This window comes from Ylistrum balloti, unplaced genomic scaffold, assembly GCF_031769215.1.
Source record: "Ylistrum balloti isolate Yb309-2 unplaced genomic scaffold, AGI_CSIRO_Ybal_v1 Utg370208, whole genome shotgun sequence".
Lineage (NCBI taxonomy): Eukaryota > Metazoa > Mollusca > Bivalvia > Pectinida > Pectinidae > Ylistrum > Ylistrum balloti.
Window position 1 is genome coordinate 1,563,068 of NW_026782179.1, and position 16,067 is coordinate 1,579,134.

The following is a 16,067-nucleotide window of genomic DNA, read 5'->3' on the forward strand; positions in this document are numbered from 1 at the left end:
ATGAATTCCGTGAATCGAGATGCAGGCATCTTGCATCCGTCGAGAAAATTTCCGTTATTGCTTTGTCTAATCTAAGACGAACTTGAGAGGAAGAGGGGGAATAACGCGGCTCACTGGAGAGGAAGTCATGCTTTAAATTAACATTTATATTGAAATTCAGAGAGGATGTATAGTTTTTTTAATGTAATAGAGATTTCTTGGGAGTAATGCGTTGGTTAAGTTTATGTATAGTAAGAGTATGAAAGTCCACAGAGGTGGGTAAGTAATGGTTAAAAGCGTGGTTTAATTTCACGTGCAGGGTGCAGGTCCAGAGAGGAGGGTAATTTGGTTTTTAAACTAATCTATAATACACAGATTCATTGGAGGAACAAAGTGTTAAAGTAGATTAAGTATGGAGGTCGGCGGTCCGGAACGGGAAATAGTTCAAACTGAGAAAATTTTGGAAGGTCATGAGAATGAGTCTTGGTTTAAATCATTATTTGTACAGATGTTCAGTAAAGATAATTCAGGAAATCTGAAATGGAATAAACTAACGCGTGATTAGGATGTGCGGCCGGAGCGGAAAAAGATCGTGAGTTAATCGGGGTGTAATGAGGTCCACCGAGGCAGGCACGTTTAAGTAAAGGTGTAAACAGATGCTGCTGGTGGTGCCAGGTGGTGGTGGTTGTATGCGGTTGTAAAACTGTGCGGTGTTTGAAATATCATCAACGAGAAAGCAGAGTGTCAATCAGTGAGAGGTTGGAAACAAAATATGTTAACAGTACTGTTTAATAAAATCCTTAATGGTAGTTCTGCGTAAACCTGTATAGGTGCCAAATATGTAATCATGAGTCACGTATATAGTAATACCACCGTAATATCTATGTGTATTACTGTCTAAATATATCTCAACTAAAGTTACATTATGACTAACCAAATCCATTCTGTTAATGTTCACGTATGACACTTCGTTGAAAAATACCTCTCGTTGGCTTGTTTAACATTTTCTAGCTGCCAAAGACATTGCATAGATCTTAATATACACCAGACAAAACTAATTTGCAAAAATGTTGACACATTGTGACCATATATATTCGTATAAGGTGCGAAGCAATGTGTAATATATTGAAGTAAAGTGTACGTCTTTATTGGATAAAACAATAATTCATCAGACCAAATAAAAGTCATTTACGGATGGCATAGAGTCAGAAAATACAGACTTATACATTAACGAAAACGAAACCGCGATAAATCAACCAAAATATTAATCTAAACTTAAAATCTATGTAATTAGGTCAAAATATGAACAAACGACGACATACGTTACGTATGTCTTGGTCAATTCATGTCCTTCGTGTTCCCAATTGAGAACATGGTTAACAGCAAATGAACCACCAGTCATACTGACAAGCTTTAGAATTTAGAAGAGATGGACCACAAAATATATTCGACACAAACGCAGTCTTCGATTCAATAGTGTTCGAATCATCCGTGTTTAATTTACTGGGTTAAAGAAGACCAAAAAATCGGGACGAAGCTAACCTTTCTACTTATCCGATGTATTCGATTCAAGCGTGTTGGACACAAATGAGTTTTTCCCGACAATATCGTATAATTTATCAACATGCATCTTTAGATACCATATTTTGTACGTCAACATCTTGCTGGGAGATCGTGATATTGGGAACAAACCTTTGAATACCCAACCAGTTGGAACATTGTAACACAATATATTTGGAAAGCAGGGTTGCTACTATTCAGTAAGGAAATCGAAACATAAGGAAACTGGAAATCAAAGCACTAATACGGCTTGGTGGAAAGTTCTCCCTATTGGTACCGTTGTAGAAAATCTGGCATGTCTCTGATTTCAATTTTCATGGGCATATACGATAGACATGGTCAATGAATTTCTAGCTATTTAAAGAAAAGGCATCAGTAATATATCTTTAATATATAGCTTTTGTGGGGTTTTTTAAAAGAGATTTAGCCCTGGTTGAAAACAAGTGGGCCAATGAATGCAAAATACAAAGTCACTTAAAAGCAAATAACAAATACAACAATACACAAAGTAATAGTGTAGTGTATCTACGCAATTAGTTTTTCTATATGTTTTGTTGTATAATTAACAAACTGGTGACTGTGAACGTTGGTGTTCCGGAGATAAAACAACGTCAAAGGTGAAGTAAGGGTTCAGTTTTGTATGTAATGTCAAATATCATACAATGATATATCCATAAATATTTAAATTGTGTATGTCCACTGTTCTTGTGCATTTATTCAATGTCATATCAGAATTATTGAAAGTAATGCAATATCTTCTCCCAGACATCAATCACCATGACCACCCAATCATGGTAATACAGGCTCTCTCAAATCTTTTTCTCCTGCAAGAGACGGACGAGCATACATATCTGTCCACTCTTTGGCTCTCTGAGTGACCTCTGTGTCATGAGATTTAGATTCTGCCATTAGGCTGCTTACTGCTAGAAGAACTGAAATCAAACATTGTATGATAGTGTTATTGTATATGAAGACTCGGGAATCAACAAGACAGCAAACCAAAATTAGATAATAATTCAGCAAAATTATAAAAAGAAGCAAAGACGTCAAGCCCAAATCGCATATTTGCTCAATAATTCATGTACCGTAAATATTCTTTCATACTTGAAAGGTACCCAAAATATTCCATTTGTAAACAGGGCATTATAAAGGGAGGTAAGTTATACCGTTAACTGCAAATATATAGACTACAAATATCATAACAAAAATTAATAACCTGTACTTAATGTAAACACCGCTGACCACTTGGAATGTAGAATGTCCATACAAATCTGTCCGTCTATGATGTGTGGATGGTAGATCTTCGTTTCAAACTTCACCTTTCAGATTTGAAGGACAGAATATATTGCACAAAGTCTTTACCAATACAATGGCAATTTAATGCCCCAATAAACTGCTGTGTGTAAAATAGTGGGAACTGAATGATCACTCATTATAAAAGATAGATTTCCTAAATGTCTGGTTGGGATCAAGAGCTCGATCTGATAAACAATCGATCTATAAAGGATCATTGATTTTTGAACAATTGTTTATCAAATATACATTTAATATGGAGTTTAATGGATTAGATTAAAATCCAGCACCATTAAGCTAAACAGGGACGTGTTCACAGAAAAACTGACAATGTGCATCCATTTTTTTAAAAACAAACTGGATCAAACCTGTTAATATGTTAATAAATGTCGATATTTGGTTTCAAAAGAACGTCAATTACATGTGTATTAGTAACACCTGCAGGACGATGTATTGATGACAAACATATTTCTGACGGTTTTCCCTTAAAATTCATTTCGAATAATTTACAGCTGCAGTTAGTGTATGTTATCTTTGTCTGAATCTATGACAGCACTCGGTTCTGTCAATTCTTCATCAAACATTTTAGCAGGACATGCATACAGATTTGTCCATTCTTTAGCAGTCTCTTTGAACTGTTCATATTCGTTTCGGTAAATATCGGCAATTTCCGGCACGAAGGGATCTGTAGGATTTGGATCCGCCATTAGAGAACTAACAGACAACAAAACTGGAAAAAAGGAAACAATGCGTACTGTTAGTTCTGTCTTCTGCTGTGAAGATTTTATTATGTTGTTTTGCTAAATGAAATAAATAAAATATAAATATTATTTGATTTGAAAAAAAAAAGTGAAATGAAATATGCTAGAAGAGGGATGGTAAAAATCTGACCCCACGCAAATTTAAGTATGTTATAATTGTTCCCTACATTACTACCGATGAAGGGAAGGTGTGAACGTTTCAAGTACTGTAGTACTGAACAAAGTATTGATAGTATTGTACTGAAGTACTTCACCAATCGAATTCCTTAAATTTATGCAACAAGCTCTCTGATTGGCAGAGCCAAGTCTAGATCGATTGTGGGTGGAGCCAGGTGAAAAAACACAGTGCAGACATCGGCATTTTACAAACACTCGACTGTCGCGAGAGGTTAATTGGAAGAGTCCAAGTCACAGGTGGCTTCAGATCAGACCTAATTGGGTTGTCCCATTTGTTTTCGTTCTACACCCAATGATACCTTGCTTTTCCATCGATGGTACAACGAGAAAACGAAAGTTACTCAGTACTAAACTAATTTACGTACAAAATATATATCAACAGGTTAGATCACTGGGACCGGAGAATTCATAACATCTTAACAGTGAATATAGTCATATAGTCATTCTGTACTAGTTTTATTTATTTATTTATTTTTTTGAAAGGGGGGGGGGGGGGGGGGGGAGGGTTGGCTCAAAATATTTCGGTTTAAGCCCAAGCTCTATTATATGTAGCAAAGAATTACGAATTACCTGGGACCTCCTGATATATGCCGATAATTCATACTGCATTAAAAAGTAAAGGAATTCTGTGGTCCCATATATTTTTTATTTTATTTTTTATCTTTCCATCGAAAATTATACATATCCGCAACATGTGAAAAAACTTTGAAGTTGGTTGGGCGGAATATCTAGAGCATTTACTACTGCAAGTTCCAGAAATTCTGACACAAGTCGGGTATTTGCCCGAAGCCTCTGTCTCATGACATTGAATACATATTCAGTTACGTTGTATTCCGGGGAATAAGGCGGCTGAAAAACCAGGGACACGCCATATTCTTTCAGCATATTTCTTAAAATGCGCTCTCCCTGTCTATGGTGATGGAATCCACAATTATCCATCACAACCACATCGCCTTGTACAAAAACAGGAGTCCCCATATCGTTCGTATCGGACATAATTTCGTCGAAGAAAATTTTGCGTACTGTTGCCGTCGTCGGACATTTTTCCAGCGATTACTTAGTAATTGTTATGTAACTGATAGTGTACATTAACTCCGCCTACCGGAACAAATTGGGTGTCAGATCAACTATTCAGAATGTGTAAACTCCGCCCCCGACCAATCACAGAGGTCGTTGTATACTTGACTCGATTATTTGAATACTTCAATACAATAGTATCAATACTTTGTTCAATACTATAGTAAGTGTGTCGTTCACACCTTCCCTTCATCGGTAGTAAGAGGCGAATACATCAGTGACACTTACCCGCACTAACTGTAATACCAGCTGACCACTTGGACCTCAGGATGTCCATGCATATTTGACCATTAACACTGATGTTTGGATGGTAGATCTTGGTATCGAACTTTACCTTGAGTTGTTTACATGCAGAAGTAAAATAACATGGTACTCTAATTTGGTATTAAACAACGCCCATTTTTCGACAAAGCTGTGTTCTGTTTATAATTTTGTAAACTCGACTCTTTGTAAGATTGATTTTCAAATAATCCCATAGAGTTTTACATGTTAGCATGTCGATTTGACAAAGAAAGGTAACAAAGAACCTTAACTTTTCTCCTCTGATGATAGAATTGATTATATGTTAATCAGGAAACTTAAGCAGTAGGAATGCTTCCTCAGCATGCATTGACCAAATGGTTTCTTCGTTTTCTAAAGTGTGAACTTCCTTGATATCATTTAATATTGCACTTGGTATATTTTGTAAACAGACGAGTGCACTTCAAAAGACTTCGATTTTCAATATCACAGACATCCCCGACTTCCTTGTGTCAATTAATTGTACCGAAAACACACAGGTGAATAGCACTTTTCAATACATAATTATATGCTGTATAACCAAATACTGAATTAAACTGCATTGTACAATGAAATATACTGTATATGTAATAATACTTTAATTTGTATTTTAAAATATCGCAATAATTTGATATAATATACGACATGTATGACATCCATGTAGAAAACTGATAACTTACAAAAGCTTCACGCTTGTTGTAAACTCCTTTTTCACTTCTGTTTATTCTGTGCCTTCATGTATTTCAATAATAATGGATAAACTATCGTTTAAACTAAATCTGATTTACCGAAGGTGGTTTAAACGGATATTCGACTGGAAATCGTATGTCTAGTTCAAATGTCCCGTCAGCGTAAGGTGTATCTTCCTGTAGAAAAACGACCGGTTATACATATTAGTATCGTCTTCAAATTGAGAGATTTCGAACTGAGTTACATTGTACTAGGTAACTAAATATGATAATGTTAAGGTACGTAGGAATACATTACCGGTAAAACATATAACAGAAATACATTATTGGTAAAGTCTATCTTAGGAATACCTTACTGGTAAAGTCTAACGTAGGAATGCATTATTGATAAAGTCTATCATAGGAATATATTATTGGTAAAGCTTATCATAGCAATACATTATTGATAAAATCTATCATAGGAATATATTATTGGTAAAGTCTATCTTAGGAATACCTTAATGGTAAAGTCTAACGTAGGAATGCATTATTGATAAAGTCTATCATAGGAATATATTATTGGTAAAGCTTATCATAGCAATACATTATTGATAAAATCTATCATAGGAATATATTATTGGTAAAGTCTATCTTAGGAATATATTATTGGTAAAGCTTATCATAGCAATTTATTATTGATAAAATCTATTATAGGAATATATTATTGGTAAAGTCTATCTTAGGAATACCTTACTGGTAAAGCTTATCATAGCAATACATTATTGATAGTCTATCATAGGAATACCTTACTGATAAAGCCTGTCGTAGGAATATATTTTTGGCAAAACCTATATTAGGAATACGTCACTGGCAAAGTCTAACGTAGGAATGCATTATTGATAAAGCCTATCGTAGGAATACCTTACTGGCAAAGCCTTTCATAGTAATACATTATTGGTAAAGCCTTTTGTAGGGATGTATTTTTGGTAAAGCCAATCCAGCAATAAGCCGATAGTTTTAACGACCCCTTTTAAGAAAATCTGGAGGGTTGAACAACAACAAAATATATTTCATTTCTCTCGGGAAAAGAAGAAGGAAAGGCAGTGAGATTTAGAAATATCACAAATGTCTTGTAGGCATATATCAGTGTAAAATGATTTTTTTAAATGTTGGGTTTATTACACACTACGCTCATTCTCGTAAAAAAGACTTATCATCTTAAATACGGTTCATATTCCGAACAATTGTTGTAGCTAACGAGACTGTCCTATTTAACCTCATAACTTTCCTTGTGCCTTTAATGTGTATCTTTACAATTTCACACGTAAACATTTCACATTAATTCAAATCACGTCATTCAACTACAGTAGAAAAATATAATCATTTTGACGTAGAAATACTCACCGGACCAGTCAGTGATGCTTTCCAGTGAAACACTTAAAATAGACATAGGGAGAATATTAAGGAACATTCATAACAGATCTACATATAATTTTTAACTTTTCTTTCATTTTTAACGAGACGCGGGTGTTATTTTATGGTGTGGTTTCATGGATGGTACATGTTTGTCTCTGAATGTTCTTTACTGCCCACAGCGACCTTACCAATTTTTTTATAGATAGCTTACGTGACCAATCCCTAACCTCTAGCGTTTACCAAAAAATACATAACAATACATTTTGTATACATTGTTTTACCTACATGTATTATCTCATTTGCATATATAAATTCCGAAACAAAATGTCACCTTGTTTCAAAAGTGATTTAGGAAATGTATGTATAACGAAAATTATCGAATTTCTATTATTGTTCAAAAGTGACTTACGATCATCCCCGACAAGTCTAGCTGAGCAGTTCTCTGGTGGGTCTTTTGTCATTTGTAGGAGCTCCTACAGGTCAAATGTAAAGGTCATCCGATTATTGCTATACTTTAAAATACAGATCTGCCCGAAGAATATTTAGGTTAGTAACATCCATGTGCAGCTTTTTACTTGTGTTCGCAAACAGAGAATGCAGACACCTAGTCCACATAAATGTGCTGTTACATAAAATATAGATTCTGCAAAAAGCAGATAAAATATTTTGACAATATATATTGTTGTAGGAGTTTGTGATATTAAAAAATAGACCATTACTTTGGCGGGGGATTTGTTGGTGTGAAGCAAAATATTTAAACTGAAAAATATAGCTATCTTCCTTCGTTAAAACACAAGAATTGCTTTCGTTAACTGATTTGATGATAGCCAGATTAACGATGATCAACTATACCATGATTTTTAGAAATATTCTTAAACGTGTTTTACTTTATATCTTGAAAACTACGAACTTCCTGTTGCCATTTCGATCACTTCCGGTCTGATCATTTTACACTGGTGATTACACCGTTACAACCTTGTCAGGAAGTTACAGTCGGGAATCGCCATATCCGATAAGTTTAACAATGTTCCAGTAAGGAAATGAGATCATTAGCAAAGAAAATTGAATTGGTTAAATACATTTATATTGAAAATATGTTCCTCTTCACATAAGAAAAATTATTTCAGTGCATAATCCTTTTTCACTTGCATATTTTGCGAGGTGAACATTCTTTAAGTGTTGTCCTAAAGTATCTTTATCTTTTGTAAAAGGTAATCAGAACTAGATGATTGACAGAAAGGACTCCGTTTTATGCCCGACCTTTTGTTGAACGAGGCTGGAGTTTTAAAACACATACAAAATTTGCACGTGATCTTTAAACTTTATACCTTGACAATTGATACAAAAGCCAACGAATCATCACATTAAAATATCAGCAAAGCATGTTTTCATGATTCTTAGATAAGCCTTTAGAATTAAAGTGTTGACAGACAGAACCATCATGTCTGTCATAAAACGAGACCAAGAGACTTGTGAATTAAGTACATAGAGCAATCCCAAGACAATCGGGGCATCCATCTGAAGATTTTACACATTTAATAAATTTGGAAAAAAAATCAGGAAAAATCAGTTATAATAATATGTTTTAAGGATTTCTTCTCGTTTGCACACGCATATTCATGGTAAGATAGTTACTTCCTGAAGTAGAGAAAGCCTAAATATATCTAGCTATCCTCCGAGTCAGGTCGGTAAATATGTCCGAGAATGATGAATTATGTTGTCGCTGTTTATTCTTTCCTATCTTCAAGGAGAAGTTAAAAATTTAAAAATCGATACCTTTAAAGTAAAATTGATTATTTATACACATCAAATAATCCAGATAAACTCGTGACAATTCAATGTTAATTACTTGTGATACATAAGGAAATTAATTACTTGTGATACATAAGGAAGTTAATTACTTGTGATACATAAGGAAGTTAATTACTTGTGATACATAAGGAAGTTAATTATTTTTCTGATATATATGGATTTTGATTTTTTTATATACATATATGAGTTAATCACTCCTTAAACTAATTTAAGGAAGAAAACATTTCGGTGCAATGATCATTACATGGTAGTTATTACAGTTTGACTCTAATTATTAATCATTTACTAAAAGGAATGAGAAATTAACAGTTTGAATACCTTTAATTGTTACAAGCAAGCAAATGAACGTTTATTAAAAACGTTCATTGAACAGCATCTGTATAAAGTAATATCTCAGGGTTATCAGAGCTGACAACATTACTACATAAACTGCTATCTTTATATCCTTATACGTAGCCAGGTTTACAATTAATTAAGATAAGAAAGAAAATCATTACCTTTTTCAGCCGTCTAGATCCCATTATTGCTCAGTTTGCAAGAACTATACAATCAGCGACCTGATCATAGATACACAACACAGGAAGTTGTACCTTTTCCGATGTCTTATAGATCACCATAATGCATATACTGGGATGTATACATTTGTGTAAATTAATACAAGGAAGTAGCAAAACTGTTTGACATTTCAATTAATGTAAATAGTGATGTTTTCTATACAAAACGAAAAAAAGGAGAAAATCGACATGGAAATGAAATTACTAACCCAAAACAGATGAAATTAAAAAAAAACAAGAGTATTTCGCGTATAGTTACAGTCCCTGTAGTGGAAATCCACTACAGAAGCCAGCTACCATAACAAGTACAGGAACTCATCGATAGTTTCGGTGTAGACAATTCCTGAACCTAAACAAATGAAAAACTAAAAGGAAAAAAAAAAGAAAACACACACACACACACACCTGTTATGAGTGTTACAGGTCCTTTATTTACAGATATTATAACAAAAATATAAATAAAATTATATGATTGCCATAAATGAACACGTTACCACTTTACATATGGCACAATATGTCAGATATCTTGTACATATTCACACAAAAGCTTTTCGAACTTTTCTCAAATCAGTGAAATAACATGACTATAAAAACAACAATTACATATACCCAGTAAAAAATATATAAATGTCCAATGTATGATCAGTAAGGCACAGCTGGATTAATGAAATAAAATATCACTTTTGGTTTGACAAACTTTTTTATTACTTATTTAAACTTCCTGCAGTTATCTCCCCTTCTACATGAGAGGGACATTTAGTATGTCCTACAAAGTTATGGCAATATTTTGAGATCCGTCAAAAGCTGTCTCTGGGCCCTGATGCCAAGGACTGGGACCATGAAATGGTAAGATTATAGTTGAATGCAGGACTTTGATATAACAGAGAAAACATTTACAAAACTTGTAGATGTGTTGATTTCCATGATATCTACAAATGAAGATAAATATGTAATGATAGTAAATAGAAAAATAGAAATTATGATATAGTAAATTCTTGTCAAGTCAAAACAATTGTATTCTGATCTTGGGGGCTAGATTTGTATATATATCCTACATAAATTTGTCAGGTTTTATATCATATCTGTCCCGACCAGGAATCGAACCCTGGTCTCCAGCATGACCATCGATCAGCTCTAGAAGCATGCTCCATCAGCTGAATGACAGAGACCATATTTAACACTATGTACAAAGCACACTGACCCACAACTTTTTACACATTTATGTAGATATATCCACGTGTATTATACATTGCACAATCATAAAGTTTTGATTAAGATTAATTGCATGTCAGAGTAATGAGTGCTTATCAATATGCTAATGTGTATGTAAAAATTCAAATTTTCCAGTACGGAATGATTATTATCATCTTAACTGTATGGAAGATATATATATATTAATATGGAATGGTAAAATTGCCTTCAACCCTTTTTTCATTCTTTTTCTGTTCTATTTCAAACATTATTGTCAATATATTTGTTTTTAATTTTTGTAAATTCCACTGTCCACTTTTTCATATTTCTATTTATAATTCTACTTTTTCAAAGTTTTTATTTCCAACTATTTCATAATGTTTTTGTAATTACAGTCAGAAATACCCTAAAATATACACTTCCAAATTCTGAGTAGAAGGCTGCGTGCAGATCTGGACAAGTTCTGTCCGACATACACTTTGGCCCTGATACAAAACCTGCTTCCATTAGATGTTTAGTGGAGGGAAATACAGCAGAACTTTGGATAGCATGTCTACAGACTAGTACTTGAAAATTTATTTTTACATCCCTTATATGGATCAAAACAAAACAAAACAAAAATGGACATTCTTGAATTTCATATTGCTTCAAAATCACACTTCTGGAAGAAGTCCTGATCAGGGGTTCTTTCTACATGTGTTTTTTTTTTTTTTTTTGTTTGTTTTTTGTTTGTTTTGTTTTTTTCTTCTTATTGGTTAAGAAAAACAGGCATAGCCTATAAAACAGATGTTTTACGAGATAAATACTTCTCTGATGTTAAACTACATTTGGATTTTTAAAAAATGTTACAATACTTCAAGTATATTACATACATGTTCATGTGTTCATTTCATTATATTTACATGGTATACATACTAATTAATTAACAAAACCCAGAGGGCAAGCACATAAGCTCTGTCAACAAAAGCAGGGTTTTTATTGACAGGTTTGGGATGGAACCTTTTTGCTTCATTTTGGAAAGAATATTGGTGAATTGAGGAGGGAAATTTCAGGTGTGAAAAAATTTCAACTGGAAATGGGGCCCATTATCAGGCTGAAAATCTCTCAAGTAAGCCATAAAAAGTAAAGTGATGGATTTATCAGGCACAGGTTTTATCACCAAATAAATAGGATATTTACTGATAAATTTACACTAATAACAATTAATGTTTCATATTTCATTACAGTATGATGTTTGTTATCAGAATTTTGATCAAGTCATATCAAATCTAATTAAAGAAACTGACCAACAAACTGATAAACAACATCATACACTAATTGCTATAAGCTTACATCCCTGTTCTCCATGTATTTATTAAGATAATCAATGAAATTCTCTGAGTTTGCTTCATCAGCATCCATCATATCACTAACTGCAGAAGCCATCAGTTCTTGGGAGCGATACACTCTGATCCAGTCAGTATTTATCCACCTGTAAAAAGCCAGAAATCATTAAGAATTATTTCATCGCCATAGTTTTATCACTATTCAGAATGGCAGTAATTGTAAAAGAAAATTAATTTTGAAACTGGTGATATTGTGCATAATTAAAATAATTAAAATTATGTATATGGTAACTATAATAGGTCCAAGTGATGGAAGAAGTTTCAATCTCCACTAGTAACAGAAGTCTGAACAAGCAAACCACATATCAAATACAACCGTTTATTATAATTCTGCAAAAATTCTGCATTCCCATGTTATCACCTAATATATCTATCACACAATTAATGGAGTATAGCAAGTGATGGTATGGTCTGATATCGGTACTGGATCTTGCTTGAATTTCTATGTATGTGATGCAACTTGTGTAGTATTTGGTGTCTTGATAAAGTGACAAATTGATTAAAACATTTTACAATTTACATGTCCATACTGTCATTTTTATTTCATTGATCATATAACATGAATTGTGTGGAGATCTCTGCCACCTCATTTTGTTTTACAACAGTAAAATTTAAAATATGGTAGTAAATGATATTCAACATTTCAAAGACATTTTTGTTTGTTACTTGTTAATATGCTTTCGGTATTAAGTTTTGGTATTATATTTCCATCAATTAAATTTTCTCTTAGGGGAAAAATCAGGTCATGAGTAATTCATTTGCAACAGAAGGTAAACTAAGAACTGTTGTTACCTTTCTTTCAATTCTTCCTCCGGCAATCCAAGTGATGAGAATGGCTCTGGACATCCCATATGTGAATCATTGGCTACCTTTCCAGGGAGTGGCGGTATTGATGCATCAAACTGTCGAAGCCTCTCATTTTCCATCCTCATGTGAATACTTTTACATACATGGCACTCAAATCCTTGAAAATAATCTGGCTTTTTGTCCTCATTGAAAATATGAAAGTTTTGATCATGGGATCCCCATGGACGTTTTTCCATATGATCTAGAAGTTTTTGGTTTGTGACACCCCCTGGTTTTTTAAACTGCATGTATTTTTCATATTCGTCATCATTATTATCAAGATAGTCAATGAACTCTGCCAATTCCTTTGGACTTTTAAAATCACTCACCATGATGGCTGTGGAGTTATTTGGCATCCACTCTTGGGCGAATGGTGACCCATAATAGATTGGTATAGAACCCACATGTAATGGTCTCATTAGTTTTTCAGTCATGTAGTCTTTGCAAACTGCATTTTCAAATGCCAGGTGAAATTTGTAGACAGAAATGAAGTCTAGAAATTCAAAATTTTCAAAATTTTGTGCAGGGTCCCTTAAATGTTCAGGTAGATCTTTATTGTGTAAACAGGTACCATATGAATCAACATGTATGTATTTCATTAATTCCTCTACGTAACTATCCCGATCTGATGGAACTCCAGGATGAGACTGAACATATAACACAGGAGCGAGATTTCTTTTCATCTTTTCAGAATTTTTGACATGAAGAGGGACAGGTTTTCGCCTTGTCATAAATTTCAATGAATAAATGTTTTGAGTAGTTACAGGGTAATCTGATTCACTTCTGAATGTTGCTGTATGGTTGAATAGAGATATAAAAGGCTGTTTTGATAAGATGTAATTGTTCATAGGTGATTCCTCATGAAATAAAGCCCAATCATGCGTTGATTTGCGTGGCAACGGTAACTTATCAGGACTAATATCACTTCCGTAAAACATTATACCACGTGTTCTTTCATCTGCAAGGTATCGCCGGTGATTTGTTGAAAAGCATGGGTAACCTTCACAGTCAATGGAAACAAGTTCTTCGCCTGGATGGTGAGGAAACAGGCCATTGGTCCACCATATCAGGATAGGCTTTTCTACGTGTTTATCTTTACTGGATTCTTCATTTTCATCGGTTTCCAAATTACTTTGAAATTGCATTTCCTTGAATGGTGAATTCGGTTGATATGCATCATCAGCTTGAAATGTCACTGCTATAAATACTACGAAAGCAGACAAACAAAACAGCAACAAACGGCATCCACAGCCACAAAATCTGGAAAGCTTCATGTTCATTGACGACAAGCAACAAGAATTCCCCTGAGACCAGCTAAGCCCTGGTAACCACCATTTTCGAAGTTACAGAAAAACCCGTTTACATACTTGCTGGAGTCCACGTCAACAACTGGAAGATAAGAAGTCAATAAGTAGTACATACATCGCTTCACGTATTAAAAGGTAACCGGTGTCAAATCAAGCACTGGTCCACAAACCGTGTTGCGTTTCCACCTTCCTACTTCCGACGATCTTATCGACTATTCTAGCCTGGTTTTGGTATACACTTTCACTTTAATGGAAAATAGTACTTATCGTTTCAAGTAATACATGATGTTTGAATTGATATATTAAATTATCCAAAAACGATGACTGAGAGTATTATTTAACCAAATGTTTCGCATACCCGTTTCATAATAGGATATTATCAGGATTTAGATTCAACTGTTAAAGAAAAACGTTTGCCGTATATATGGGAGTTTGGACAGAAGAATCAGCGGTGTCAAAACTTCATAACATTTTGATGAAAGATAATTACATCCTGCTTCTATCAGTTGTCAAGAATAAATGTTTCCTTAGTGTCTTATAACTATTATCAACATGGCTTTTGACTAATTTTCGTCCACCCTTCCGCGTTTAAAAAATCTAAGTTGGTAAGATCTAAACTTGTTTTGCATTTTTTTTCATTGTTGCTTAGAATCATATCACAAACTTGTCTCCAGGTGTTTATAATCTGAAAATGAATTACCAGCAAATGTGCATGTTTCGCGGAAGCTATTTTAAATCCAATTTCATAATAGCTAATCTGGTTCAATTTCAGTCCCAGGTATTTTCCTGAATGAGCTGCATCTAATTAAATAAATTTCATAATTTTGAATACCGGATGATCTCGAGAGAGCGTCAAGTACGTATATGATCTAAAACGTAACGTGCAGGTTCCGGTAAACCTCTCTGACATAAAGTCCGCCAACATCGTCAAATCACTTGTAATAAAAATAAGTCAGTAGCACATTAAACTTAAGAATCAGATATAGCATAGTCAAGTAATGCTTTAAACTATATGAGACTTGCAATACTCCCGTTCAAGGATCCGTCAGTGATGCATAGAACACACATCGTTGGAGCCTATAAGAGGGGACATGGAAAAGCCAAAATGTACCAAAATTAATATCAAAGACCAAATGTGTACTAACACAGAAATACAATACAATTTCATAATTTCAATATTCAGTTATTTCAAAATAACTTTAATACGTGGCAAACCAGCAGTGTTTACTACGTGCACCGTCAAAGACACAAACACAAGTGAATGATATTAGAAGATGAGAGCACAGATGCCACCTCTAATTGGAATTTCACTTTTGTCGAACGGTAGTCTCCGGCCATCCTCGATAATCCAGGGGTTACAATCAGTTTCGCTCTCTGCACCCCTGGACCATTTCATGGCAAAATCGAAGGTTCTATGTGCGACACCTTGTGGACAAGACGAAAAAACTAATTTGATCATTTGATGTACATCAAAGAAATCTCAACGTCGCGTAACGGTACATTGTAGGGGCTTTTAAGTTGAGTGTCGTTCCTTTGAAATCTTCAAAATGAGCGTATAAGTCTGTTATTGGTCAGTGTTTTTCTTCTGAAATCAGTCAAGTTACCCCGTTTGTGCCTTTAATTTCCCCATAACAAGTTTCAGGGATGCTGAGAGCGAAAGTGATTGTAATTCCCGAGAGTATTGAGGATGCTAGAGACCGAAGGGTCGTTAGGTCGAACCCAGCGGTGACAGGGTATTTTTTATTACTCTTTCCTATTACGA

The 16,067-nt window shown here is 34.2% G+C and overlaps 2 protein-coding genes across 2 annotated transcripts; both read right to left on the reverse strand.

Moving 5' to 3' along the window:
* Window positions 1-2,328: 2,328 nt before the first annotated feature.
* On the reverse strand, window positions 2,329-9,543 carry LOC132551647 (ubiquitin-conjugating enzyme E2 D2B-like). The gene is made up of 7 exons (XM_060215823.1): window positions 9,520-9,543; window positions 7,620-7,683; window positions 7,199-7,230; window positions 5,915-5,992; window positions 5,076-5,181; window positions 3,389-3,562; window positions 2,329-2,471 (listed from the first exon to the last, which is right to left on the reverse strand). The coding sequence occupies exons 1-7, from the start codon at window positions 9,541-9,543 to the stop codon at window positions 2,329-2,331; spliced, it is 621 nt and encodes a 206-aa protein (XP_060071806.1).
* A 1,913-nt stretch (window positions 9,544-11,456) lies between these two features.
* On the reverse strand, window positions 11,457-14,418 carry LOC132551600 (alpha-(1,3)-fucosyltransferase 11-like). Its single transcript, XM_060215759.1, has 2 exons — window positions 12,945-14,418; window positions 11,457-12,238 (listed from the first exon to the last, which is right to left on the reverse strand). Exons 1-2 carry the CDS (start codon window positions 14,276-14,278, stop codon window positions 12,088-12,090), a joined length of 1,485 nt encoding a protein of 494 aa, XP_060071742.1. The 5' UTR covers window positions 14,279-14,418; the 3' UTR covers window positions 11,457-12,087.
* Between the last annotated feature and the right edge of the window lie 1,649 nt (window positions 14,419-16,067).

What these genes read in the sequence shown, in the direction of transcription:
- LOC132551647 (XM_060215823.1), bottom strand. Translation starts at nt 9,543, where the DNA reads ATGGGATCTAGACGGCTGAAAAAG. An exon ending in GATCTAGACGGCTGAAAAAG is followed by an intron (nt 7,684 to 9,519) that starts GTAATGATTTTC and finishes TTTGACCTGTAG; the next exon opens with GAGCTCCTACAAATGACAAA. An exon ending in ATCCGTTTAAACCACCTTCG is followed by an intron (nt 5,182 to 5,914) that starts GTAAATCAGATT and finishes AAACAACTCAAG; the next exon opens with GTAAAGTTCGATACCAAGAT.
- LOC132551600 (XM_060215759.1), bottom strand. Translation starts at nt 14,278, where the DNA reads ATGAACATGAAGCTTTCCAGATTTTGTGGCTGTGGATGCCGTTTGTTG. An exon ending in GAGGAAGAATTGAAAGAAAG is followed by an intron (nt 12,239 to 12,944) that starts GTAACAACAGTT and finishes GGCTTTTTACAG; the next exon opens with GTGGATAAATACTGACTGGA.